The sequence below is a fragment of the Vulpes lagopus genome, chromosome 6 (assembly GCF_018345385.1).
Source record: "Vulpes lagopus strain Blue_001 chromosome 6, ASM1834538v1, whole genome shotgun sequence".
In the NCBI taxonomy this organism is placed as follows: Eukaryota; Metazoa; Chordata; class Mammalia; order Carnivora; family Canidae; genus Vulpes; species Vulpes lagopus.
The window spans coordinates 491,206-517,962 of record NC_054829.1 but is presented as its reverse complement, the minus strand read 5'-3'; the positions used below and the strand labels follow the sequence as shown (position 1 = coordinate 517,962).

The 26,757-nt window shown below is 60.2% G+C and overlaps 1 long non-coding RNA gene and 1 gene segment (V, D, J or C); both read right to left on the bottom strand.

The window, feature by feature from the left end:
* Positions 1 to 2,280: 2,280 nt before the first annotated feature.
* On the bottom strand, positions 2,281 to 3,632 carry LOC121493640. The gene is made up of 2 exons (XR_005988518.1): positions 2,675 to 3,632; positions 2,281 to 2,402 (listed from the first exon to the last, which is right to left on the bottom strand). It is a non-coding gene; the product is annotated as an uncharacterized LOC121493640 (long non-coding RNA).
* Positions 3,633 to 5,110: 1,478 nt separating this feature from the next.
* Positions 5,111 to 20,915, bottom strand: LOC121493310. The segment is given in 11 exon segments: positions 5,111 to 5,502; positions 5,704 to 6,036; positions 6,270 to 6,575; positions 15,658 to 15,743; positions 16,179 to 16,258; positions 16,347 to 16,486; positions 18,443 to 18,775; positions 18,850 to 19,170; positions 19,262 to 19,585; positions 19,781 to 20,115; positions 20,905 to 20,915. Coding segments are annotated over 11 exon segments (2,661 nt in total).
* Positions 20,916 to 26,757: the final 5,842 nt, after the last annotated feature.

Genomic DNA, 26,757 nt, shown 5'->3' with positions numbered 1-26,757 from the left:
GAGACCAGGGCCAGTACACCGTGATGAGGACCAGAGCTCAGTGATCATGACCTAAGCCCAGTGTTCTCTCGTGGGGCCACCTGGCCTGGGTTGCACTGTGCTCACAATGACTCAGCCTCCTCCTAGGGCTAAGACCAGGCCATGGTGATTAGGACCAGGGCTAAGTGACTAGGACCAGGGCTCAGTGATCATGACCTAAGCCCAGTGACTAGGACCAGACCATAGTGATTAAGACCAGGGCTCAGTGATGAGGATCAGCGTCTAGTGATTAGAACCAGGGCTCAGTGACCAGTACCAGGGTCCAGTGACAAGGACCAAGGCCCAGTGATGAGGACTAGGGTCTAGTGGTCAGCACCAGGCCTCAGTGATCATGACAGGGCCTAGTGATGAGGACCAGGGCTCAGTGATCATGACCAGGACCAGGTCTCAGTGACCAGGATCAGGGCCTAGTGATGAGGACTAGAGTCCAGTGATCATGATCAAGACCAGGGCTCAGTGATCATGACCAGGGCCTAGTGATGAGGACAAGGGCTCAGTGATCATGACCAGGACCAGGTCTCAGTGACCAGGATCAGGGACCAGTGATGAAACCAAGGTCTAGTGATTAGAACTAGGGCCCAGTGACCAGTACCAGGGTCCAGTGACAAGGACCAAGGCCCAGTGATGAGGACTAGGGTCTAGTGGTCAGCACCAGGCCTCAGTGATCATGACCAGGTCCTAGTTATGAGGACTAGAGTCCAGTGATCATGATCAGGACCAGGGCTCAGTGATCATGACCAGGACCAGGTCTCAGTGACCAGGACCAGGGACCAGTGATGAAACCAAGGTCTAGTGATTAGAACTAGGGCCCAGTGACCAGTACCAGGGTCCAGTGACAAGGACCAAGGCCCAGTGATGAGGATTAGGGTCTAGTGGTCAGCACCAGGCCTCAGTGATCATGACCAGGGCCAGGCAGGTCTCAGTGACCAGGACCAGGGACCAGTGATGAAACCAAGGTATAGTGATTAGAACTAGGGCTCAGTGACCAGTACCAGGGTCCAGTGATGAGGACTAGGGTCCAGTGGTCAGCACCAGGCCTCAGTGATCATGACCAGGGCCTAGTGATGAGGACCAGGGCTCAGTGATCATGACCAGGACCAGGTCTCAGTGACCAGGATCAGGGACCAATGATGAAACCAAGGTCTAGTGATTAGAACCAGGGCCCAGTGACCAGTACCAGGGTCCAGTGACAAGGACCAAGGCCCAGTGATGAGGACTAGGGTCTAGTGGTCAACACCAGGCCTCAGTGATCATGACCAGGGCCTAGTGATGAGGACCAGGGCTCAGTGATCATGACCAGGACCAGGTCTCAGTGACCAGGATCAGGGACCAATGATGAAACCAAGATCTAGTGATTAGAACCAGGGCCCAGTGACCAGTACCAGGATCTAGTGACAAGGACCAAGGCCCAGTGATGAGGACTAGGGTCTAGTGGTCAGCACCAGGCCTCAGTGATCATGACCAGGGCCTAGTGATGAGGACCAGGGCTCAGTGATCAAGACCAGGACCAGGTCTCAGTGACCAGGATCAGGGACCAATGATGAAACCAAGGTCTAGTGATTAGAACCAGGGCCCAGTGACCAGTACCAGGGTCCAGTGACAAGGACCAAGGCCCAGTGATGAGGACTAGGGTCTAGTGGTCAGCACCAGGCCTCAGTGATCATGACCAGGGCCTAGTGATGAGGACCAGGGCTCAGTGATCATGACCAGGACCAGGTCTCAGTGACCAGGATCAGGGACCAATGATGAAACCAAGGTCTAGTGATTAGAACCAGGGCCCAGTGACCAGTACCAGGATCCAGTGACAAGGACCAAGGCCCAGTGATGAGGACTAGGGTCTAGTGGTCAGCACCAGGCCTCAGTGATCATGACCAGGGCCTAGTGATGAGGACCAGGGCCCAGTGACCAGGACCAGGCTCAGTGATCATGACAAGAGCCTAGTGATGAGGACTAGGGCTCAGTGACCAGGACCAGGGCTCAGTGATCATGACAAGGGCCTGGTGATGAGGAGCAGGGCTCAGTGACCAGGAAAAGGTCCTGGGTGCAGTGCTTAGGAAGGTTTTGTTTCATACTGTCCTTGGTGAAGGACGACTTTTGTCCTAAGCCTGTGGCTTATGCAGGACCAGATCAGGTAGACTATAGGTGAAGGGAGCCTCAATCTGGGTCATGAGGCTGATGTCCCCCCTCTCCCAAGCCTCTATCCCTCTCCTCTCCCCTCCTCTCATTTAGAGTCTGAGAACCTTTGCCTTTGAGATCAGTTTATTGCACCAGCAAGGCTGTGTGGGGGGCGGGTGGGCAGCTTCTGAGCAGGGTTGAGCTCTGACATCCAGCTGGGCTTCCAGGAGGCTCCTCCAGACTCCTCCCTGCAAACACAGTGGGATCAGGGCCCAGGGGAACTCCTCGCCAATGCCCTGTCCCCCACCCTGCCTGCCTCAGGGGAGATGGATCGAGTCCTGCTGTGACTGGAGCCCAGGGGAAGCTAACTCCCAGATGCTGCTGGGAGACATCTAAGCTCTGACCCCAGGACTGCCCATAATCCTCAGTGTCAGACCCCCAGGGGTGGGGAATAGGCAGGTGCCCTGGTGGGCGACCTCCCTGCCCCAGTCAGCCCAGCACTCTGCCTCCTTGCCCCTACCTGTGCCTGGCTGGCTTCTGCTCAGTACTGGGGGCCCTCTCTGCTGTCAGTTGGGCCCCGCACGCTTGTCACAGTCAGTGCTGTGCTGTAGAAGAGACTCAGTAGGAAGAGGGTGAGAAGGGTGACGGTAGTGGGCCACAGGCTGGCTCCTGGGGCATCCTCCTCCAGGTCCTCCTGCGGCAGGTCCAGCACCAGCCAGGGAAGTGGCTCCCGGTAACCTGCAAGACACTGTGAGTCTGCCAGGCCCATGCCTGCATGGACGGGGGCTGAGCCAATGCCTTCCCCTCCCACACACTCTTAGGGTCAGGACAGGGGCAATGGGGGTGTCCTCTCTGAGGTCTGAGGCTGCCTTGGGGAGGATGAGGTGACAGGTGCCCAGGGAAGGGGCTGGGGCCCTTATAGCAATTTAGACACCCAAAGGACCCACATCTCTAAAGGAGTCCTGGCAGGACCATAGGGAGAGGGACCTGGCAAGGCAAGAGGGTGGGCACTGGCTCTGCTGCTGTAAACAGCTCAAACCCAAAGCCTCCTGGATCCCAGCTCCATGTGTTTGCTCACCAAGTCCTCACTCTTGGCTTGGCCTTGGTCTGGACCCTGAGTGGCGCCAGAGAGGACCAGACTTGCCACCCTCAGGGTGCTCCAGGTTGAGACATGAATCTGGGTCTGTAGTTCAATGTGTCAAGGGCTAGACAGGCACGTTGCCTTCCCAGGGAATGTGGCTGATAAGCTACAAGGAGCAGGAGGGAGGCCCAGGTGAAGGCCACCAGCACAGGCTATTTTCAGGATCCCAGGGCACAGACCTTCTAGGTTAAATGGGATTTGGACTTGCTTGTCATTGCTGACACATCCAATTATCCATCCATCCATCCATCCAACCATCATCTATCTGTCCATCCATCCATCCACCTGTCTGTCCATCTGTCCATCCATCACCATCATACAACCATCCATCCATCACCCACCCATCTACCCATCCGTCCATCCATCCATCATCCACCCATCCACCTACCCCTCCTTCCCTCCATCCGCCCACCTGTCCATCCATCCCTTCTTCCCTCCCTCCATCCACCCATCTGTCCATGCTTCCATCCACTACATGTCCTATGATCTGTCCATCTACTGACTCTTCTCCCCTCCCCCTCTCTAGAATACTCCTGCTTCGGGCTGGGTGCTAGGTCCCTTGGTGGCTGGCATACCTTCTCTATGGCAGCACCTCCCCTGCAATGAACCTGTTGTTCCCTCTATTACCCTTTGGTGATTAGACCCTTGAAAGGGGAGCAGTGAGCCTGTGGGTGGGTGTGGGGGGGTCCCACCTCACTTTGGCCCTGGGAGCAGAGAGAGGAGCAGAAGGCCAGGTCCCACCGGGAAGCCCAGAGGTGTCTGAGACAAGAGCAGGGGCCCCGCTGCCCCCTTGTGGGAGGGTAAGGCCAGGTGTCCCACAGTGTCCCGGTACCGCCTCTATGCTGTCTCCTCAAACCTCCCTTTCTACCAGACCATCCAGGAGCAGCTGCACAGGGGCCCTGGGTAGGAGTTTTCTCTGCTGACTCCTCTCTAACCTGCCCCCAACCCCTACCCTATCTGTGGTTTGGGCTATCCTCGGGCTCAGGAAGGGATGGGAGACTTGAGTCTGGGGGTCAGGCGGGGGGTAGAGGCTGCCTGTGTGGGGTCAGTGGGGCACACAGGGAAGGCCTGGGGCAGTGGCCCTGGGCCTGGGAAATCTTGCTGGGGCTAGGGTGGGGATCCCCCTCACCTTCCTGGGGCTGGAGCTGGGCTAGGAACTTCCTGCAGCTGGAGGGCTCCGGCGTGTGTACAGATGTGTGAGCGTGAGCATAGAGGGGGTGGCTGTGTGTGTCTGTGAGTGAGCCGTGTACAGAGCAGTGTGGTACAGGGCAGCTCCCTGCCCAGTGCACCAGTGGGGCAACTGCATGCACCGCACCCACCAAGGGTGGTGTGGGTCCCTCTGGAATCCTGCCTCGACCCTGACAGTGACACCAGCCTCTTCACTGGTCACCGGCTCCCCTGCCTCCCTCTGGTCCCTCAAGGCTGCCCCTAGAGGCATTTTCTGAGACACAAGCAACCGCATCATTGCCCCCAGAGGACTTACCCACTATGCTGTGCCCCCCCCGACTGTCAACTGCAGGTTTTGCTCCCAGCTTGTCTAACTACCATGCACACCATACGCTCACACTAATGCTCACACTTACACACACACACACACACAAACCCATGGGTGTGAAAGGCACGTTGAGGTGCCAGGCTGAGCAAGACAAGTGAGGGCCAAAAGGGTCAGGGGCGCAGGTGCCCTTTCCTCTTTGGGCCCTACCCCTGCCTCAGTATGCCACAGACCCCGAATATGGACAGACAGGCGGCCTGATGGAAGCACGGGGCTGCTTTGGGCGAGCATGGAGTTTATTTAGGGGGGGAAGGCTGGGCGGTTCAGTAGCAGATGCCGTCCACCTCTGCCATGACCACAGACACGTTGACGTGGGTGGGTTTACCCGCCAGGCGGTCGATGGTCTTCTGGGTGAAGGACAGGGGCAGGCCCTCGTGGCCCACCATGCAGGAGAACTTCTCCCCCTGCTTCCAGTCTTCGGCTGTCACCCTCAGCATGCTGGTCACGGCAAACATCTTGGTCTGGTCGGGCTCCTTCAGGGGCTCCCAGGTCAAGTACTTCTCTTGGGGTAGCTCCTGGGTCCCTCGCAGCCATCGTACGAGCACATCTTTTGGGTTGAAGCCCCTCACCAAGCACGTCAGTGTCACCAGCTCATTGAGGGCCAGCTCTTCCGACGGCGGCGGCAGCAGGTGGACCTGGGGCGGGAAGACGTTCTCTGCAGGACAGAGAGCCAGGTCAGGGATCTGGGGTGGAGGAAGAGCCTTCTTCCCCACAGCACCCCATGCCACAGTTTCCCTTTGTAAAATGTGGGTGGGAGCACCCAAGCCCAGGGGCTAGAGGAAGGAAGCAGGCTTAGGAGTTGCCTCACAAACTTTTGTGTGCCAAGCAGTGCCTCACGGGCAGGGTCTGGGCCCACCTGTGGGTTTGGTGATGCTGGCGGTGATCGGGCTCTTGGATTCAGGGTGGGTGGCTGTGCAGGAGAAGGTGTCCCCACGGTTCCATGGATCAGCACAGCCTGGCAGGACACTGGACACACTGTAGCAGCCACAGGAATCACGCTCAGGAGTCTTCTGGATGGGTTTCTTCCCGTTGGAGGGGTTCCAGGTGAAGGTGGCACCCTTGGGGTCTTTCAGGCCACTCAGTGTGCATGTGAGGCTGGCATTGGAGCCTAGAAGCAGATCCTCGAGGGCTGGCTGCTGTAGTGACAGGCGGAGCTCATTGCACGGGAGACACTGATAAGGGCAGTTACCTTCAGGAGCAGAGAGAGAGAGAGAGATTGGAACGGGTCAGTGTGCACCCTCTGCCCGCCTGCCCCCTGCCACCCTCCAGCTCCTTCATGGGGGTCCCACCTTGGCCACTTGCTGGGAGCTCAGCCCAGCAGCCCACTGTCCTCCCCGTGGAGTGCCCTTGGGGACACGGCTCCAGGTGGAGGATCAGAGTGAGGATGTGGGGCCCCTGCCCCTCCCCAGCCTGCCCTCTGACCTTTGCAGGGCACAGACACCGCCTCGCTGGGGCTGGAAGCGTGCTGCACTTGGCATTTCACAGACGATTCATCAGGGCACTGGGAGGCTGGCAGGGTCAACTGGCTGCTCATGGTGTATAGGCTCCCGGTAGCAGCCTTCACGGGGGGGAAGTTCTTGACAGATGTGCTGTCCTTGCCGGCGTTCCAGGTCACGTTCACAGGCTCTGGCGGGAAGAATCCCTGCACCAGGCAGCCGATGACCACGTACCCTTCTGACTCCTGGTGGCAGAGGCTCAGCGGGAACACACTGGGGCTGGTTTTGGACTCTGTGACACAGGACACTCTGTGAGCCCGTGGGCCAGTGCTGCCTGGACCCCTCACACGGCCTCACAGGCCAGGGTGAGGCCTATTTTTAATTTGCACTAGAGGAAACTGCACAGAGATGGTCAGTGACAGCCCCAAGGTCATGCAGCTCATATGCCGGGGACTCAGAACGACACGCCTGAGTCCAACTGCACTGTTTCTGGACATGCTCGTCAGGGTTCTAGCATGACCACCTGGACAGGTTCCTCGGGGAGGGCCTCTGGTCCAAGCCACCCCCAGATTGGACTTGTGGTTATTGAACGTGGCTCTTCCACTCACTGAGTCTGCAGGTACTCCTGGAGCCTCAGTTTCCCATCCATGCAGTGGGCCCAGACATGCTCTCTGCTGGGCTTTGGGAATCACCAGAGATGGGCCCAGAGGGAGAGCACGGGCCAGGACAGAGCAGCCCAGGCTTGAAGCAAGGCTGTGTAGGGGGTGACACAGGGGAGGAGAAGGCGCCGGCTCCTTCTGGGACCCCCTTCCTCTTACCAGTCAGGGTCCCAGTCAAACCACCCACCCTCAGTAGTCCCATGTCTAGCCTCCCTGTTACTGACAGGTGACATCTGTGGCTTATGAGGTTTTGGAGGTTAGAGGCCCAATTCCAACTCCATCCAAAGGTGTCCCTGCTGAAAAAGCCAGAAATACAGAGTGTGGTCTACCCACATATACAGGACCAGTTCCCTGAAGTGATGGTGGGGAAAGAGGGCATTATGGGTACAACCTAACTAGCATGACCCCATGGACCCCTAAGAACACACAGAAAAATGGGGCTGAGGACTGGATCTCTGGGGGGTGATACAAACCCAACCTATTCCTTTACATTCACCTCAGTCACTAGCCTGAACAGCCCAGCTCAACCCAATACAGTCCAGTTTAGACCAGCTCAGTCCAACTCATCCTAGTGCAGCGCAGTTCAGCCCAGCTCAGCTCAGCCCAACTCAGCTCAGCCAAGTTTAGCCTGGCCCAGTTCAGCTCAGCCTAGCTCAGCCCAGCCCAGCTCAGCCCAGTTTAGCCCAGCTCAGCTCAGCCTTGTTCAGCTCAGGTCAGCTCAGTCCAGTTCAGCCCAGCTCAGCCCAGCCCAGCTCAGCTCAGCCTAGTTCAGCTCAGCCCAGCTCAGCCCAACTCAGCCCAGCTCAGCCCGGCCCAGTTCACCCCAACCCAGTTCAGCCCAGCCCAGCCCAGCTCAGCTCAGCCCAACTCAGCTCAGCCAAGTTTAGCCTGGCCCAGTTCAGCTCAGCCTAGCTCAGCCCAGCCCAGCTCAGCCCAGTTTAGCCCAGCTCAGCTCAGCCTCGTTCAGCTCAGGTCAGCTCAGTCCAGTTCAGCCCAGCTCAGCCCAGCCCAGCTCAGCTCAGCCTAGTTCAGCTCAGCCCAGCTCAGCCCAACTAGCCCAGGTCAGCCCGGCCCAGCCCAGTTTAGCCCAGGTTGGCCTGGCCCAGCCCAGTTTAGCCCAGGTTGGCCCATTAAGTTCAGCTCATCCCAGCCCAGCCTAGCCCAGCCTAGCCCGGCCCAGTTCAGCCCAGCTCAGCCCAGCCCAGTTCGGCCCAGCTCAGCCCAGCTTGACCCAGCTTGGTCCAACTCAGCCCAGCTCAGCTCAGTTCGGCCCAGCTAAGCCTACTTTGGCCCAGTTCAGCCCAGTTTAGCCCAGCTCAGCTCAGCCCAGCTCGGCCCAGCTCACCCCAGCCCAGCCCAGTTCAGCCCACCCCATTTTAGCTCAGCTCAGCTTGACCCATTCAGCTCAGCTCTTCCCAGGCCAGCTCAGCCCAGGTCAGCCCGGCCCAGTTCACCCCAACGCAGTTCAGCCCAGCCCAGTTCAGCACAGCTCAGCTTGGCCCATTCAGCTCAGCTCAGCTCAGCTCAGCCCAGCCCAGCCCAGCTCAGCCCAGTTCAGGGCAGGTTAGCTTGGCTCATTCAGCTCAGCTCAGCCTAGTTCAGCTCAGCCCGGTTTAGCCCAGTTTGGCCCATTCAGTTCAGCTCATCCCAGCCCAGCCTAGCCCAGCCCAGCCTGGCTCAGCTTGGCCCAGCTTGGCCCAGTTCAGCCCAGCTCAGCCCAGTTCAGTTCAGTTCAGTTCAGTGCAGCTCAGCTTAGCCCAGCCCAGCCCAGCCCAGCCCAGCCCAGCCCAGGCCATCTCAGCCCAGCTCAGCCCAGCTTAGCCCAACCCAGCCCAGCCCAGCCCAGCCCAGCCCAGTTCAGTTCAGTTCAGTGCAGCTCAGCTTAGCCCAGCCCAGCCCAGGCCAGCCCAGCCCAGCCCAGCCCAGGCCAGCTCAGCCCAACTCAGCCCAGCTTAGCCCAACCCAGCCCAGCCCAGCCCAGTTCAGCTCACCCCATTTTACCCCAGCTCAGCTTGGCCCATTCAGCTCAGCTCTTCCCAGCCCAGCTCAGCTTGGCCCAGCTCAGCCCAGTCGAGCCCACCCAGCTCAGCCCAGTCCACCCCACCTGGCTGAGCCCAGTTCAGTGCAGCTCAGCTCAACCCCGCTCAGCCCAGCCCAGCCCAGCTCAGTTCAGCCCAGCTCAGCCCAGCTCAGCCCAGCCCAGCCCAGCCCAGGCCAGCTCAGCCCAGTTTACCCCAGCTCAGCTTGACCCATTCAGCTCAGCTCTTCCCAGCCCAGCTCAGCCCAGGCCAGCTCAGCCATTTAGCCCAACTTAGCTTTGCCCAGCTCAGCCCAGTCCACCCTGCCCAGCTCAGCCCAGTTCAGTGCAACTCAGCTCAGCCCAGCCCAGTTCAGCCCAGCTCAGCCCAACTCGGCTCAGCCCAGCCCAGCTCAGCCCAACTTGGCCCAGCTTGGCCCAACTCAGCCCAGCTCAGATCAGTTTAGCCCAGCCCAGCTCAGCCTAGTTCGGCCCAGCTCAGCCCAGCCCAGCCCATCCCAGCTCAGCCCAGCCCAGTTTGGCCCAGCTCAGCCCAACTTGGCCCAGCTTGGTCCAACTCAGCCCAGCTCAGCTCAGTTTAGCCTAGCCCAGCTCAGCCCAGTTCGGTCCAGCTCAGCCTAGTTTGGCCCAGCTCAGCCCAGCCCAGCCCAGTTCAGTCCAGCCCAGCCCAACTCAGCCCAGCTCAGCCCAGCCCAGCTCAGCCCAGCCCAGCTCAGCCCAGCCCAGCCCAGCCCAACTCGGCCCAGCTCAGCCCAGCTCAGTCCAGTTCAGCCCAGCTCAGCCCAGCTCAATCCAGTTCAGCCCAGCTCAGCCCAGCTCAGCCCAGCTCAGCCCAGCTCAGCCCAGCCCAGCTCAGCCCAGCTCAGCCCAGCTCAATCCAGTTCAGCCCAGCTCAGCCCAGCTCAGCCCAGCCCAGCTCAGCCCAGCTCAATCCAGTTCAGCCCAGCTCAGCCCAGCTCAGCCCAGCCCAGCTCAGCCCAGCTCAATCCAGTTCAGCCCAGCTCAGCCCAGCTCAATCCAGTTCAGCCCAGCTCAGCCCAGCTCAATCCAGCTCAGCCCAGCCCAGCCCGGCCCGGCCTAGAGTAGCCCCCGGTAGTCTAGACAACTGTGCTTCTCCCAGCTCTCTGTTCTGTGATTCAATGGCTTCCAGGCCCATCTTCCCCCTCTTCCTCTGCTCGCTGTCCCTCTGCCTTCTCCAACCTCTTGGGCCCAGCAGGGTTCAGGATGGTCTCACTGAGGAGAAAAGGTCTGGACCACGTTCGGACCCACCTGCTGTAGGCCGCCCGGGGGTCTATTGCATCTGAGAGGCCCGGCCTCCCTCTGCCAGGTGGTGCACTGCTGCATGTCCCCCAGCCTGCCCCCCTAGGGGACTGGAGTGAGGATGGGGCCAAGGCCTCCTGTCAGCCTGCCTGACGGCCCTGTGGTCTCAGCAGCCCCCTGCCCTGCTCTGGGGCATTTGCCGCTCTAGGCGGGCTGAGGCTGTGAGGGGTGGGCTGGGAGGGATTGCATGACTGTGCCTGGCCCACAGACGGGGTCACTTGCCCACTTCCTGTCCCACAGTGGTGGCTGCTTGCCTCCACGTCATGTCTGGTCTGTGGTCTGGCTGTGGTGGGGCCAGGTGTATGTGGCCTGGCCTGTGAGACCCCCCAAGAGTCTGACTCTGGCTTGAGGCCATGTGGGTGCGAGGCAGGTGCCCCAGTGGAGGTCATCGCTTCGTGTGGCTGGCTGGAGGCCGAGGTGCAAGGAAGCGAAGGCTGAGGTGGACGTAGTGGGGGGCTCAGGGACACTGACGTAGAGATGGTCTGGGAGGTGGAGATGGAGTGAAGGCTTGCAAGCGCGCCCTGGAGGAAGAAGGCTTGCCCAGAGTGACCCCTGGGGGACCTGCGGGCCTCAGTAGGCCTTATGGCCACAGGGGCGGGTGTGAGGGTGAAAAGCCAGTCCAGTCTGGCCATGACCAGTGGCTGCCTTCCTCAGCCAGGTCTATGAGCAGGTGGCGGGGGTGGCAGGCTGTACCTGTCTGGGCCCCTGGAGCCCAGGGGTAGGGGGCAGCTGTGGGGCCACCCATGTCCTACCCTCCCAGCCCAGGGCTCTCCTGCTGGCGCCCGGGCGGCACCCACGTGTCTGCTCCCCTGCACACTGTGTGGCTGTCCCTGGTGCAGATCAGGCCCAGCTGGTGTCTGTGCCCATCTGATCCTTCACTCCTTCAAGCAGGGAAGGTTCTGGAGCCACACACAGGAGCCCTTGGTCCGTCCCCAGGAAGGACACCACCAGGGGGAGTGGCAGCAAGCTGCAGGCTGAATGGAGGTGTCTGCCAACCATGCTGCTTCCCTGTGGGCTGGGGCGGCCCGGGGATGGGGAGTCCGGGCAGGCAGAAGAGGGAGGAGGAGGTGGATGCAGGGAGGGCGGCCCAGGGTGCTGCATACACTGCGGCCGGCTCCAGGAGTGGGGGCCTCACTAAGAACCCCGGGGTCCCTGCAGCAGCATCACCTGTGCGGGATGTTTCCTCCCAGGACGCCTGCCACTTGTCCCCCACCTCCACCCTGTGAACACTGCTGTGCGGATGACGCCCCTGGAGCTTTCCCTTTTTGCCTGCCTGTTAGAGCCTGGATTCTGCAGCCTCTGAGGGTCTGAAGCAATGGAGTCCCCCCAAAGCAGGCCCGGGCACAGGGAGCAGGAGAAATGAGAGGCGGGGGGGCAGCACCCACAGGTCCGGCAGACGGTCCACCTTCTCCGTCAGCCGCCCTGCTCCTCAGCCCAGGCACCCACCTGTGGGCATCGTGGGCACAGGCAGCCTGGAACACAGGGCAGAAGAGGTGTCGTTTGGCCCTGGAGGTGACGTCACAGTATTGCCCACCTGGCTGCAGCCGTGAATGGAGTCCCTGGAGCTCAGGAAACAGGTCTGAAGTGCACTCTGCTGACACTGACCCAGCGCCCTCCATGGTCAGGCCTCTGGGTGTCAGTGGCTGTCCCCAGGGTGACTCAGCCACCTCAGGGTTAAGGGGATGTGCCCTGTGTGACCAGTACCCTGCAGGGGCAGGGGCTCTGGACAGCACTGGGCCCATGTGGCTTGAAAAGACCCAGGAGTCTCCTGAACCTCCTCTTGGCCAAGCCCTTCTGGCTGCGTGTGCAAGTGTCCTGGGGCTGCTGTGACAGGGGCCACAGATGGACTTGAGCAGTGGAAATTTCCCTTCCCAGCTCTGGAGGCCAGATGCCTCAGGTCCGGGGAGGCAGGACAGCCCTCCCCCCACAGGCTCCACGGAGGGTCCTTCCTGCCTCTTCCAGCCTCTGTGGGCCCCACACGCCCCGGGTTGTGGCCCCGTCCCTCCGGCCTCTGCCTCTGTCTTCATGAGGCTTCTCCTCTGCGTCTGTGTGTCTCCTTGTGTGCGTCTTGTAGGACACCTACCATCGGGTGTAAGCCTGGAACTTCTCATCTTAAGCTCGTCGACTTGAATCAGATGTGCAAAGACCCTTTTTCCAAACAAAGTCACATCCACAGGTGCCACGGCATTGGGGGTGGACATAGCCTCTGGGCGCCAGCGTTCAGCCCACTGTGCTGGGTTCATAAGAGAAGGAGAGAGAGAGGGACAGAGGGACCTGACATGGTGGCCTCTTGGTGCCCGAGGGCATGTAGGTAGCATCCCTGGTACTGTCCCCCACGGCCTGCTCTCAGGCTGTGCCCCCGTGTGACAGGCTTCTGCTGGCCCCACTTGACCGGTGACTGGCACACCTCCTCCCAGGCTCGGGGCAGATGCCTTCTTCCCCTGTGCAGGGGTCTCTGGTGCTCGGGGCCTGTGTGAGCCGAGCCCAGGTTGTCCTCGAGCTGGGGTCCACAAGGCAGGTCTCCTGAACTGGGGCACCAGTCAGACAAGGGAGATGCTCAGCGCTGCCCTGAGGGACCCCCAGGCCAGGGGATGGGAGGAAGGCCCCCAGGCCTGGGCCTCTGAGAACCTGGCAGGTGGGGGTGGGTCTTGTGGCAGGAAATGAGTCATGTCTCTTGTAACATTATCTATCATCTATTCATACATCTTTCCATCTCATACCTACCTACCTGTCCAACCATCGTCGTCATCTGTTTATCTTCGATTCGTCTCTCTAGTCATGTTTACCCATGCACTTATGTATTGTTCATCCATTTATAAAACTCTATCATGTATCTATTATCTATCCATTCTTCTATCATCGATCAACTTATCCTTCTATTATCTATCTCTCCACCATCCATCCATTGATCTGTCCATGTATTATCTATTGGTCTACCCTTTATCTATCTATCTATCTATCTATCTATCTATCTATCTATCTATTATCTATCTATCTATCATCTATCTTTCCATCTGTCCATCCATCCATGCATCCATCCACCTACCCAACCATCCTTCCATCTCTTTCTTTCTTTCTTTCTTTCTTTCTTTCTTTCTTTCTTTCTTTCTTTCTTTCTTTCTTTCTTTCTTTCTTTCTATCCTTCCATTCATCCCATCCTTCTATCTATCATCTATCTATCATCTATCATCTATCATCTATCTATCATCTATCATTTTGGATGATACTCAGGTCCCAGGGCTGCCATATACTCTCGCCTCCTAGCTATGCCTCTGCAGGGCCTAGGCCCATGCAGGGAGAATACAGTTCCACCCTGCACCCTCTGCAAATTTTTTTATTTATTTAAAGCTTACTCAGTTCACATGCAGTGCAATATTGTTTTCTGGAGTAGAATTCAGTGAATCATCACGTACATACGACTCTCGGTGCTCATCACAAGAAGCCTGCACCCTTTGTGAAAATTGTAACAAAAAAGGAGAAGGCAGTGAGGACGGTGGCCGGGGCCCTGCCTGCCCGGGGAGCAGTATTTCCTGCAGGGTCTGTCTCCCATCAGGAGTTACAGATCATCGCGACCAAGGTCATTTCAGAAAGCGACAGATCGCCTCCTGGTTTTGGTACATGCAAGGCTGCGTGATGCCACCCAACGGGGACTTGGGGTGGCCTTCCCCTTATCTTGGCGTCTGCACTGTTTCCTGCAGGTCACCCACAGCTGAAGCAGATGGACAGCATGTGCTGGGGGCGGCGATAGAGCCCCTGCTCTGAGGTCTGGTCGCATCCCTGTGACCTTGGTCACAGTCGAAGTAGAGCCTTCCTGGGAGCTCAGGAATGGCCTTAAAGCTGAAAATCTCCTTTACTTTACCAGCGTGGGGCCCGGGTTCCTGAGGGAGTGTGTGCCTGTGTGTGAGCACCGTGTGGGGCTGCAGCGTGGCCTCCTCCAGTTCTTAGACCCCGCACCGGCTTCCTTCTGTTTAGACCAAATCCTCCGAGGCTGGAAGGAGCCCCCGAGCCACCCGATCCTGGGTGGTCCCCCCCCCCCCCGTGGGAGGCCAGTAGCCCAGGTGTGACCCCCACAGGCTGCAGGCGAGCCGTCACTCACTTCCATTCAGATCTGTGTGACATGAGCCAGGGATGGGGCCTGTCTCAGAGGGCCACTGGCACGTGTGCCGCCTCCTGTGCAGAGCATCCTGGGCATTTGTACACTGGGCATGCGGCCAGGGCCTGAGCGATGGTGCTAACAGTTCACACGGCCTCAGACGGGCTGAGAGGGCTGCCTCTCCCTGGCCTCCCTCTTAGTGTAGCTTTCATAGCTATTTTAACGTTTTCTTCCCATAGTGGACCACTTGGTTTTCCCTTTCTGCAGAGGACCCACGGTTCACTTTCTTTCCTTGCATCGGTTCCTGAGCACTCTTTGTATATGAGGGATTAATCCTCTCATCACATGTGTGCACATGTTGTCCCCCCTTTTCCAGGGCACTTCATGCAGACCCTAGAGGGAACGTGTCTCCAGCCAGGGAACCACCTCTTTATTCTGAGGAGGGGCACAGCCTCACACCCAGCACTGTGCTTGGCCAGCTGGCCGTCTCTCCAGCCCCTGGGCTCCCGCCTTCCAGGCTCGTTGGGTTTCTTGTTGAGGACGGCGCTGGCTGGCCCCCAACAGCTCTTGCTTGCACGTCTGACTTGCTCAGCTCGCTGGGCATCCCAGGCTGGCTGGTGGGGTGGGGCCCAGGATTGGCCTGTGTGTGTGCTCAGGGGGTGGACAGTCTGGGGTGGGTGCCCGGTGTCCCTGGAGGCTGATGGAGGCCCTGTGCTTGGTGATTGTGCAGCTGTATTCCTATGGCCTCCTGCACTGACCATGGAAGTAGCTACTTTGGGTTTGCCGGGGGAGACTGTTGTTTTTGTGTTAGCGTGGAAGGGGCAGTGAGCCCTGCTGGAGGCCAGCAGAGGTGTGAGGGACTGAGCTGGGGTGTCTCTGGGGGGTGTCCAAGGCAGCAGGGAGCAGCTGGCCGGCCCCCTGGTCCGTCAGGGTCAGACCTGACCCTTGCTCCTTTCCTCGGCCCCTTGTCCAGATCCTGCGGGAGACTCTGCCTCGTGGCCCTTCGCAGGACTGTCAGGACCCCTTCCAGTGCTTGCTCAGGTGGCACGAGGTTTGTAAAAATGAACTTTACTAAGAAACTCAGAAGGAAGGCAACAGGGCTGCCAGGCAGGGAGCGAGGGTTCAGGCGAGGCCAGGGGGCACGGGGTGGGCAGCTGTGGGCTGAGGCGGGACCCCTGGGAAGCTCCTTCTGCTGGGCGCTCCCTCGTCCCCCAGCCCCGTGCAGTCCTGCGGCCTCTGCCCAGCCATGCTTCTCTGTCCTGGCCTTCTGCAGGGACGGAGCTGCCAGTGGATGGCAGGAAGGTGGGGTAGGGGGCCTGGGGCTGGGCACAGGGCCGGGGGTACTTGGAGCTGGTGCCAGGGAGGTGGACTGAGTCTGGGTGCCGAGGTCTTGCCCTGGACTTGGACTCTGAGTCGCGGGGTTGGCTCTGGGCCAGGCCATGGGCTTCCCCCTCCCTGTGCTTTGGGGGGAGCTGCTCAGGGAGATGAGGAGTGGTCCTGACCCTAGGACAGGGAGGAGCCCGGGGGTCAGCGCCCAGCCCCAGCTCAGGTCACAGTGGCAGGGACAGATGCTCTTCTGAGGCTTGTTGCCAACGGGGGGGGGGGGGCAGGTCCCATTGGTGCCTTGGAGCTGAGCCAGAAGCTTCTGGATGCCTGTGTGCTGGGCGTCTGGCTCTGGCCCGTCCGGGGCTTTGTCTGCTTCCTCCTCCCGCTCAGGGCCAGCAGATTGCCCTCAGCCAGGGGGAGGGAGAAAGCAAGGCCTCGTCGCCGTGTCTCTGGGCCTACTGTGCCGGCCGCACGATGTTGGCGTAGTCTCGGGCGGCCTGTGGCTTCTCCTGCAGGACGGTGGCGAGTACCCACTTCACCTGGGGGGAGGGCACGTGTGAGGACAGCTGTGCCGGGAGCTCTCCCTCCGTCTGGGCCGCCCCCGCCCCCGGCACAGGGGCTCTGCACGCCCACCTTGAAGAGGGTGCTGGTGGCGCCGTAGCTCACGCTGAGCAGGAAGAGGGTGATGAAGATGAGCAGGCTGGCCCACAGCTCGTCCAGCTCCTCGCTCTCAGTGGCGTCCGCGCACAGCTCCTGGAGCTCTAGCTCTGCGGGCACCGGCCAGTCAGCCCTCCCCGGTCCAGCCGCTTCATGTGCTGGTGGGGGGAAGGCAGGCCCGCCCCCACCCCGAGTGGACACGAGAATGATGCCCTGGCCTCGGCAGCCCTGCTGGCGGCTGGAGTGGCAGGCCGCCTGGTCCAGCCCGTTCTGAGGTGCAGCTGCCCCCAGAGGGTTGGTGTCTGAGGCCCTGCGAGGTGGCCGGTGGCTGTGGGAGTGCCCTGCCCTCTCTCACCCACCCCCCCGCCCTCTGGGACGGCTCTGCTGTCTGCTGCATGGCCTGGGGCCACCGGCCTGGCCACCCCAGCCCTGTGCCCACTTCCTTTATACTCCTGCCAGCCTGAGGATGTGTGTGAACTGTCCTGGGATTGCCGCCCTGCCAGGAGCCCTGAGGAGCCTGAGCTCGGGACCCCAGCTCAGAGGACCTGGAATAACCCCAGGAAGCAGTGGACTGGGTGCTCTGAGGTGCCGGGTGGGCCATGTGGACCTGCTGAGGCCTGACAGTGCCCAGGGCTGCCACCTGGCCACACACCGGGCTCATGGCCGTTCCCAGCCTCCTGGCCCTCCCAGCCTTGCACAGGTGGGCTTCCACTCTGCAGGGTGACAGTGGGCCACGTGCATTGCCCCAGGGCTCCCGTGGGGAATGCGGGAGCTGGTGTTTCCCGGCTTGTCTTCAGAAGGTGGGCCGGGTGTGTGTGTGTGTGTGGGATGCATGCCTGGGCCGGGGGTCTAGGGCTAGCAGAGACCTGTACGCAGGCTTGGCGCTTGGGTAGGGGAGGGCTCGGGCCCTGAGATGGGGCCAGTGCCTGTTCTGGGTCCAGTGGGAGAAGAGGACAGAGCCCACGCTCTAGGCATGTGCATGCGTGTGTGTGTGTGTCCTGGAGTGTCGGTGTGTGTGTTCTTTCGTCCTTGGGGTGCAGCCTACAGGGGGTGTCTGGACTAGGGAGGCCAGGGACACAGAGGAGGCTCCCGGGCTGGGGGGGCGGGAGGCCTCTCCATGTCCATCCTGGATGCAGTGGTCCAGGTGGGACAGGGAGGTAGGAGCCACGTGTGTCCCTGTAGGGTGCGTCTGCCCTATGGTGCTTGGTGGTGGTGGTAATTGTTGGGGCCACTTTGCTACTTGGTGTGCCTTGAAGGATGGCTGAGGTGTGTGTGACCTCGTGTGAGGCTCATGGGAACTTTTGTGCAAGGGCTGGGGGCTTCCCTGGGATCAGTTCAGGGTGGAGTGAGGCTGAGCAGCAAGACAGGGCACTGGGTGCTGACCCCCCCTGGCGTGGCCGAGTAGGCAGGGGGGTGATTAGAGGGGCCGTGTGGGAGTAGGTGTGCAGTGGCCCCAGTGTGGGGTCAGGGGGCTATCTGGCCCGTGTGTACGAGGGAGGTGACGCTGAGAGCCCGCTGGGGTGGGGCTGTCTGGGTTTCTGTGTGCAGGCACCCGTGTGGGGGTCTGACTTGGCTGATTTCTCCTCTCAGAGGGCCTGCGTGCGTGTGTGCAGCTGGACCTGGTGATAGGTCCATGTCCGGAGCGGCTGGCAGGAGACTTGGTGAGGGTGGAGGCTGAGACCTCGGGGGCCTTCAGGAGAGGGAGGGGCCCCGGGCTGGCTGGGGTGTCTGTGGTCCCTCCCCTGGGACCCCTCTGAGCGGGTGTACTCCATAGAGGGGTGGCAGGGAGGGCCGCCCACATGGATGGCTATGGTGGACAGAGCCGTAGCCACACCCCTGCCCTGCCTGGTCCCCTCCTGTCCCCTCTCCTGGGGGTCCCTTCTGTGCCAAGACATCCCTGCTCTGCAACCCTGCCCACCCCCAAGAATGGGTGTGCCCAGGGCTCTGAGCAGACACTGGAGTGTTTATTGACAAGGACAGATGGAGGGTCTTGCCAGCCCCCCTCCCCTGCCCCAGCAGGTGGAGCCCTGGGGGGTGGCGGCAGGAGGAGGGTGGGCCTCATTTACCGGGGGTTTTGGACACCCATTTCTGGAGGATCCTAGAGCCGGTCAGCGCCTCATGCACCACTTGGCAGGTGAATTTGTTCTTCTGCTCCCAGTCCGCCCGGCTAACCTCCAGGCGGCTGAAGATGAAGAAGGCAGGCCTGGAGCCCGAGACCTTGTGGGGCCCCGTGGTGGTGTACTGGTCTGTGTGGATGGGGCTGTCGTTTCGCAGCCATTGCACCGAAATGTCCGCGGGGAAGAAGTTTTGGATCAGGCACGTGAGGGTGACTCTGTCCTTGGTCCCCTGCTCCTCCTCCGGTGGCAGGAACAAGTACACATCTGGGGGGGCACGCTTGCCTGTGGACAGGTGTGGGGTCAGCCCAGGCTCCGGCTCAGGAGGCCCGCCCACCTCCCCTGGGCCCGTGGCTCACCGGGGGCCTTGGCAATGGAGCGCACGATGTCCTTGGGCAGGTGCGGGTGGGTCACCCTGCAATAGTAGGTCTCGCCCTCGATCCAGTCATTGGTGTTCACTGGCAGGGTGGACGTGACTGTGATCGTCCCATTGAAGTGATCCTTCCTGTTCAAAGGGCCCGGGTTCACGGGTTCATTGCTCTCCCGGGACCAGGTCAGGCTCATGCCGTCCATGCTGGCCAGGTCCACTACCAGGCAGGTGATCTTGGGCGCCTTGTGGACATACAGGTCAAGGGGGCTGGGTGGGCTCAGGTAGCTGCTCACGCCTCGGGGGTCGGACTCTGCAGTGTGTGAGAGGCTGCATGAGGGCGTGCCTTGGCCCTCATCTCTGAGCCCGCGCATCTGGGTGTCGGGGGGACAGGGGGGCCATACCTGTGCACTTGCGAGCCTCATCTTTAAAGGTAAAGCCTTGATAGGTGACCTGGCAGGTGTAGGTTTTTTGGGATACCCACTCGCCCTGGGTGATGTTGAGCTCGCTGTGGGTAGAGGTCACGTTGCCCTCCTTTGTGCCTGGCGCAGTGTATGGGAATATGTTTGTAGGCTTTTGCCCATCCACCAGCCAGATGACCTCCATGTCACCTGGGACGTAGCCAGAGATGAGGCACAGGAGCTGGATGGTGGTGTGGGTATCACCGACGGGGTTGCAGGAGGAGTGGAAGAGCTTCACGGTAGGCGGAATGAAGTTTAAGGCACATGCTAGGAGTAGAGGCAGCCATGTGGCAGTGGCGTCTCTGAGCCCACGGGACTCATGTGTCAGCCCCAGCCCCACATGTGCTGGGCGTTACCAGCCACGGCGGCATTCGGGCCCGCCCACCACCCCTCTCCTACCGCTCCCGCCCAGCCTGGCCCTCCTCCCTCCGTGTCATGTGGGCCAGCCCAACCCTGGCTCACCACTGAAGGTCTTGTTGATGGCGGTGGACTCAGCGTGAGCCACGCTGCAGGTGAACCTCTGTTTGGCCCACTCGCCCGAGGCGGTCACCTGGCTGACGGTGCTGTGGAGGCCGGAAGTCTTGTGGAAGGTGGTGGGGAAGGTCGTGACATTCTTATTTAGAGACCCCGTGTCCCAGGTCACAGTTGTCGACATGGGGAGATAGCCGGTGACCAGGCAGCCCAGTGTCACAGAGGTACTGGCAATGTTGTCTTTACAGCAGGAGGCCAAGGGGAACACAGACAGGCCCTGGCTGGAGGCTGTGGGGACGGGGCCAGTGTCAGTGCCTGCCTTGGGACTGTCACCCCATCATATGCCAGGCCCGCTGTTGACCTGGGGTATCCTGCTCCTGGCCCCCTGGGGGGGCATCTGAGAAGGAAAAGCATGGGGGCAGAGATGGAGGGTCACTGGGACCCCTTCTCCAGCCTTGGGGGATAGATGCTCGTTTTGGACTCTTTCCTTATTCCCTGATTCTGCTTGGAACACTTTCTGATGAACCGCTTGTCGGAAGTAGTTGCTGCCCTTACCTTTGGCCAGGACTCCCTGCCCTCAGCCCTGAGAGGCAGGAACGTGGGGTTCTTGGGGACTCCTCCTCTCCTGACCAGACAGCCCTCTCTGCTTCTCTACTGTCCCTGCAGAGCTTCCAGGAGGCCTGACAATGGGCCCCATTCATACAAGAGGAGACCCCATCAGAGCCCAGGTCAATCTTCCCCCAGTTGATGACTTGGGTTTGCACACCTGCCTGTGCTCCCTTGGCCTAGGAGCCCAGACCCCAGGTCATGTTGGTCCTGCCTCTCAGCTCCACTCTGCCCAGCCAGTCCAGTGAGACCAGTCCCATGGCCTTGTGTCAGGACAGAGGCCGCCAGGGACACAAACCAGCTCCACACACAGCCTCACCAGCTCTGCCTAATCAGATTACCTAAGTTCAAGGGGGCCACCTTGGCCTAGCCTGGCCCAGGTCAGCCTAGGATAACCCATTTCAAGCAGCCGACTCATCTGATCAGTCTACAAGTTCAACCAAGTTCATCCAGCTCAGCTTAGCCTAGCGTGCCAGCCAGGCTTGTTCCACTTGGTCAGTTCCACTCACGTTATTCCCATGGACCCCTGCCACTGGGCCTAGGAACACCCTACATGACTCAGGGCCAGGCCAAACCAACTAGCGAAATAAATTTAGTCTTACTCAGCTCAGCCCGGTTTAGCCCAGCTCAGCCCAGTTCAACCTAGTTAAGCCAAGTGCAGCTCAGCTCAGCCCTGTCCAGCTCAGCCTAGTTCAGTCCAGCTCAGCCTAGTTAAGCTCATCCCAGATCAGCCCATTTCAACCCAGTTCAGTCCAACCCAGCTCAGCCTAGTCCAGTCCAGCTCAGCCTAGTTAAGCTTGTCCCAGCTCAGCCAATTTCAGCCCAGCTCAGCTCAGTTCAGCCCAGCTCAGCCCAGTTCTGCCCAGCACAGCCCAGTTATGCCCAGCACAGATCATCCCAGCTTAGTTCAGGTTGGTTCAGATCAGCTCAGCCCAGTTCAACTCAGCCCAGTTCAGCTCAGCCCAGCTCAGTTCAGCACTGCTCAGCTCAGTTCAGTCCAACTCAGCCTAGTTAGGCTCATCCCAGCTCAGCTAATTTCAGCCCAGTTCAGCCTGGTTCAGCCCAGCCCAGCTCAGCTCAGCCCAGCCCAGCTCAGCCCAGCTCAGGAGAGCTCAGGCCAGTTCAACCCAGTTCAGCCCAGCTCAGCCCAGTTCAGCCCCGTTCAGCTCAGCCTCAGTCCAGCCCAGTTCAATTCAACTCAGCTCAGCCCAGTCCAGCCCAGCTCAGCCCAGTTCAGCCCAGCTTAGCTCAGCCCGGCTCAACTCTGCCCAGTTCAGCTCAACCCAGCCCAGTTCAGCACTGCTCAGCTCAGTTCAGCCCAGCTCAGCCTAATTAGGCTCATCCCAGCTCAGCCAATTTCAGCCCAGTTCAGCCTGGTTCAGCCTGGTTCAGCCCAGCCCAGCTCAGCTCAGCCCAGCTCAGTCCAGCTCAGGAGAGCTCAGGCCAGTTCAACCCAGTTCAGATCAGTTCAGCCCAGCTCAGCTCAGTTCAGCCCCATTCAGCTGAGCTTAGCCCAGCTCAGCCCAGTTCAGCCCATTTCAACCCAGCTTAGCTCAGGCTGGTTCAGGTCAGCTCAGCCCAGCTCAACTCAGCCCAGTTCAGCTCAGCCCAGCCCAGCCCAGTTCACTTCTCAGCTCAGCCCAGCTCAACTCAGCCCAGTTCAGCTCAGCCCAGCCCAGCCCAGTTCACTTCTCAGCTCAGTTCAGTCCAGCTCAGCCTAGTTAGGCTCATCCCAGCTCAGCCAATTTCAGCCCAGTTCAGCTTGGTTCAGCCTAGCCCTGCTCAGCTCAACCCAGCTCAGGAGAGCTCAGGCCAGTTCAACTCAGTTCAGCCCAGCTCAGCTCAGTCCAGCTCAGGAGAGCTCAGGCCAGTTCAGCCCAGCTCAGTCCAGCTCAGCCCAGTTCGCCCCAGCTCAGATCAGCCAAGTTCAGCCCAGTTCACCACAGCTCAGCTCAGCCCAGCTCAGGCCAGCTCAGCCCAGCCCAGGTCAGCCTAACTCAGTCCAGCCCAGTTCAGTTCAACTCAGCTCAGCCCAGTTCAGCCCAGTCCAGCCCAGCTCAGCCCAGTTCAGCTCAGTCCAGCCCAGTTCAGCACTGCTCAGCTCAGTTCAGCCCAGCTCAGCCTAATTAGGCTCATCCCAGCTCAGCCAATTTCAGCCCAGTTCAGCCTGCTTCAGCCTGATTCAGCCCAGCCCAGCTCAGCTCAGCCCAGCTCAGGAGAGCTCAGGTCAGTTCAACTCAGTTCAGCCCAGTTTAGCCCAGCTCAGCCCAGTTCATTTCAGCCCAGCTCAGTGCAATTCAGCCCAGCTCAGCCCAGCTCAGCCCAGCACAGCCCAGTTCCGTCCAGTTTAGCTCAGGCTGGTTCAGATCAGCTCAGCCCAGCTCAACTCAGTCCAGTTCAGCTGAGCCCAGCCCAGTACAGCACTGCTCAGCTCAGTTCAGTCCAGCTCAGCCTACTTAGGCTCATCCCAGTTCAGCCAATTTCAGCCCAGTTCAGCCTGGTTCAGTCCAGCTAAGCCCAGTTCAGCTTTGCCCAGTTCAGCCCAGCTCAGCCCTGTTCTGGCCATTTCAGCCCAGTCCAGTCCAGTTCAGCCCAGCTCAGCTCAGCCCAGTTCAGTCCAGCTCAGTGCAGTTCAGTAGAGTTCAGTGCAGCCCAGCTTAGGCCAGTTCATCCCAGCTTAGCTCAGCTCAGCCTGGTTCAGCCTAGCTCAGCTCAGCCCAGCTCAGCCCATTTCAGCCCAGCCCAGCCCAGCTCAGGTCAGCCTAGCCCATTTAGTCAAGTGCAGCTCAGCTCAGCTCAGCTCAGCCCAGTTCAGGGCAGCTCAGCCCAAGCCAGCCCAGCCCAGTCCAGTCCAGTTCAGCTCAACTCAGCCCAGCTTAGCCTAGTTCCTTCTAGCTGAGCCAAGATCAGTCCACTTCAGCCCATCTCAGTTCAGTTGCTCAACTCAGCCCAGTACAGCCCAGTTCAGCTTAGCCCAGTTCAGCCCAGTTTATCTCAGTACAGCCTAGCCCAGCTCAGCCCAGTTCAGCTGAGTTCAGCCCTGCTCAGCCCAGCTCAGCTCATCCCAGTTCAGCCCAGATCAGCCCAGCCCAGCCCAGTTCAGCTCAGCTCAGCCCTGCTCAGTCCAGCTCAGCCCAGGCAAGCCCAGCCCTGGTCAGTGCAGCCCAGTGGAGCCTAGCCCTGTCCAGGTCAGGCAGGCTTAGCTCATTTAGGCACAGGTAGCCCATCTGTTTGCCAGCCTGAATCTTGCTGGTCTGGTCAGGTTGCCCAGGTTTTCCTGACTCAGCTCAACAATGCTGCGTGCAGTGCAGCTCAGGTTAGCCTAGTTCAGCTATTTGAGCCAAGGTGAGTCAACCCAGGACAGTCTTGCCAGGCTGCCTCAGATCTGCTCAGTTGGACCTGCTTGCCCAAGCCCTTTCCATCCACATCAGCCCAGCCCAGGACAGTCCTCACTGAAGAGAGCATTTCACCTGACCCAAGTCTCCCTGACTCCCTGAGCTGCTCAGCTTGGCTCAGATCATCTTGGCTCAGGATAGCCCAGCACCGCCACAAGTACCCAGACTGGTCAAGCCTGTCCTATGCTCTGTCCACCAAGCTCACCCCAGCTTAGCTCACCCCAGCTTTCCCCATCCACCCTGGTTCTGTAAAGTCAGCCCAGCCTGGCCCATCTCAGTCCACTCACACAGTGGAGCCCAGAGAGACCAGCCTGGTCCAGCTGAGCCTGGAGTAGTTTGACCTCTTTCATTTAACTCCTTCCCCTCAAGCTGTATAGGGCAGACCCAGGCAACCTGGCCCACCTTATTCAGGCTGGCTCAGGCAACCCAGCTCACACACCTGAGGATGTGGGCCAGTCCAGCCTGCCGCCTAGTCCACCATAGGGACAGCTCCCTGGTGCTTCCCCCCGACCTTGGGCTGGTGGTCATTGCCCTGCTGGCTGCAGGCAGCTCCATGCTCAGGCCCTCTGTCCATGCCCTCTGCATGGTCCTGGACCTTCTCAGCCTCGGGCTCTGCCCCAGTCCTGTCGTGTCTTTGATTCTTGGCCCCTAGTCTTCTCCAGATCAGCTTTGGGCAGAGTCTTGCTCCTGTGTGTCCATGTGCAGGGAAGAGACATCTGGGAGATGAGCAGTGATCAGGAAGCTCTGTTCCTCCTGGCTGCGTAGTGGACTGCAGCTTGGGACAGCTCGAGTGGCTGGGATACCTGGTGCTCCAAGAGGGGTCCTGGCCTGGCTGTCTGCAGCTCCCTGGATAGGCTCCTGGACAGATGAGGTGAATCATTAGTACAATGGCTGTTATTTTTGTGTCCAGATAATAGGGCCTGGGGGGAGGGGAGCTCTGCCTCAGTGCCCTGGCTAAAAATGGGGTGGGAACCCCCAGGGCCTCAGCAGCCCTGGAAATTCCCTTTCTTTATGTTCTTGGGAAGTCTGCAGCAATGGTGGGGTTGCAGGTGAGACTCCTGTGCCATGGGTGAAGTGGGCTCCTCTCTGAGGCCCCTGCTGCCCAGCTCATGGCCTCTCTCTTGATACCATGGCTGACTCTGTGCACTGCAATATGGTGGTGGCCATCCGGATGCCCCAGGAAGGGAGAGGCTCCGGGCACCACCACCACTGCCTTGAGGCAGCCCTGTGAGGAAGGGGGGCTGTTGTGTGCATGAGAAGCCAAAGCCTGCATGGCCACGTGTCTGAGACATGGATGCAGGGCTTCCCCGTGGCATGCCACCCTTGTTCCTGTGTCCCACTGCCTGGAAGATCAGGTTGGCGGCTGGCCCCGTGGGAGGGGCTGTGCGTGTGAGTGTGCAGGGCCAGAGTCCCCAGTGGCCTTTGGGGACCAGGAACCTCACCCATTGCCCATACACTTGTTCCCATACTACATCTCAGAGCTGGGCCTCTTACTGGGGCTTCAGCTGGGTGGTGTGGCCAGTGAGGGCTGGCAGGGACCTTGGGGGGTCTGGGCCTGGCTGTGAAGTTGGCCCATGTGTCTGCAAGTCCTCTGTAGCTGCTGGAGGCTGGGGTGGACTGTGCCGTGGATCTGTTTTGTGGTTGCCCAGCATGGGCTGAAGACCGTGGAGTGGCTTTCTGGAGGTGCCCTGGCATCAGATTCTGGGCTGTCGGGGCAGCTGTCCAGTGATGACACACCACCGATGTGTATGGAGCTGTGATGGGCTGGGTCTAGGCTTCACCTTCACCCAGTGCAGACCTGGGTGCCCCCCCAAAGCCCCGTAGGCCTGAGAGCACATGCCACCCCAGCTCATCCATGTGAGTGCTGGGAGATGTTGTGCAGAGTTTTGGAGAGGGGGGCATCAGGATCCCACCATATGGACCCAGGATACCAGGGCCAGCATTCCCATGCTGGGAGGCTGTGTGGAGGTGGTCTCTGGAAGGTCTGGTGCCCTTGGGGGGACATTCGGGCTCACCTAGGAGACCGAGAAAGGCTATTGCCCACTGGGGCTGGGTGGCATGGGGTGGAGCCAGGCCCTGGAAGGCCTGGATGTGATGTCTGGAGGAGGCAGGGCCCAGCCTGGCCCCTCTGCCCTTCAGAGCTGTCTGTCACAGTTTGTCCTGCTTGCCCTTGTCCCTGGGGACAGGTGCTGTGTGGGAGGCAGAGGGGGAGTACCCAGTTCCCTGGAAGGACGCGTGATTCTGAGAGAAACCACAGGGCTGAGAGCCCCACCTGGGAGCCTGTTGCCCCTGAGGGCCCAGGACAGGTGGTGCCAGGCCCGGCAGGTGCACATAGGTGAGCATGCTGGGCTAAGGCTCACTGGCAGCCCTGGCTCACCCTGGTGTCCCCCTGTTCATTCTTCCCAGGCTGTGGGGCAGGGGCTTCAGCGCCCAGCTGGTCTCCGGGCTCTATGCTGACATCCCAGGATGTGCCATGCTGCTGGTGGGCCCCGTCTCCAGCCTGGGCCACCCGTGGGGAAGAGAATGGCTCTCCTCTCCTCTCCTCCCCGTTCCAGTAGGCGGCTGAGCTCTGAGCTCCCAGGTCTGTGCTGTCCCACTCACCAAGGTGCCTGCCTTGATTCCATGCACCACCCTTGCCCCTGCCCCCTCCTGTCCAGGGGCAGGCCTGGCAGCTGCAGGCAGCAGGCATGGGGCACTCAGGTCCAGGCTGCTCTGCTCTGGCCTTCACAGCTGTCCTGCCTGCAGAGTCCCCTGCCTCCCCACAATGTTGCTCCTGGACAACAGTGACCTGGGACAGACAGTAAACGGACTGCTTCTCAGCTGTGCATGTGTGTGTGTGTGTGTGTGTGTGTGTGTGGCTAATGCCCCCGTGGGTGTGTATGGGTGTCTCCATGTGCCTGTGTGTGTGTGGAAGCCCTTATCTGGGTGTGTCTACATGTGTGTGTGTGCGTGTGCGCATGGCCCATG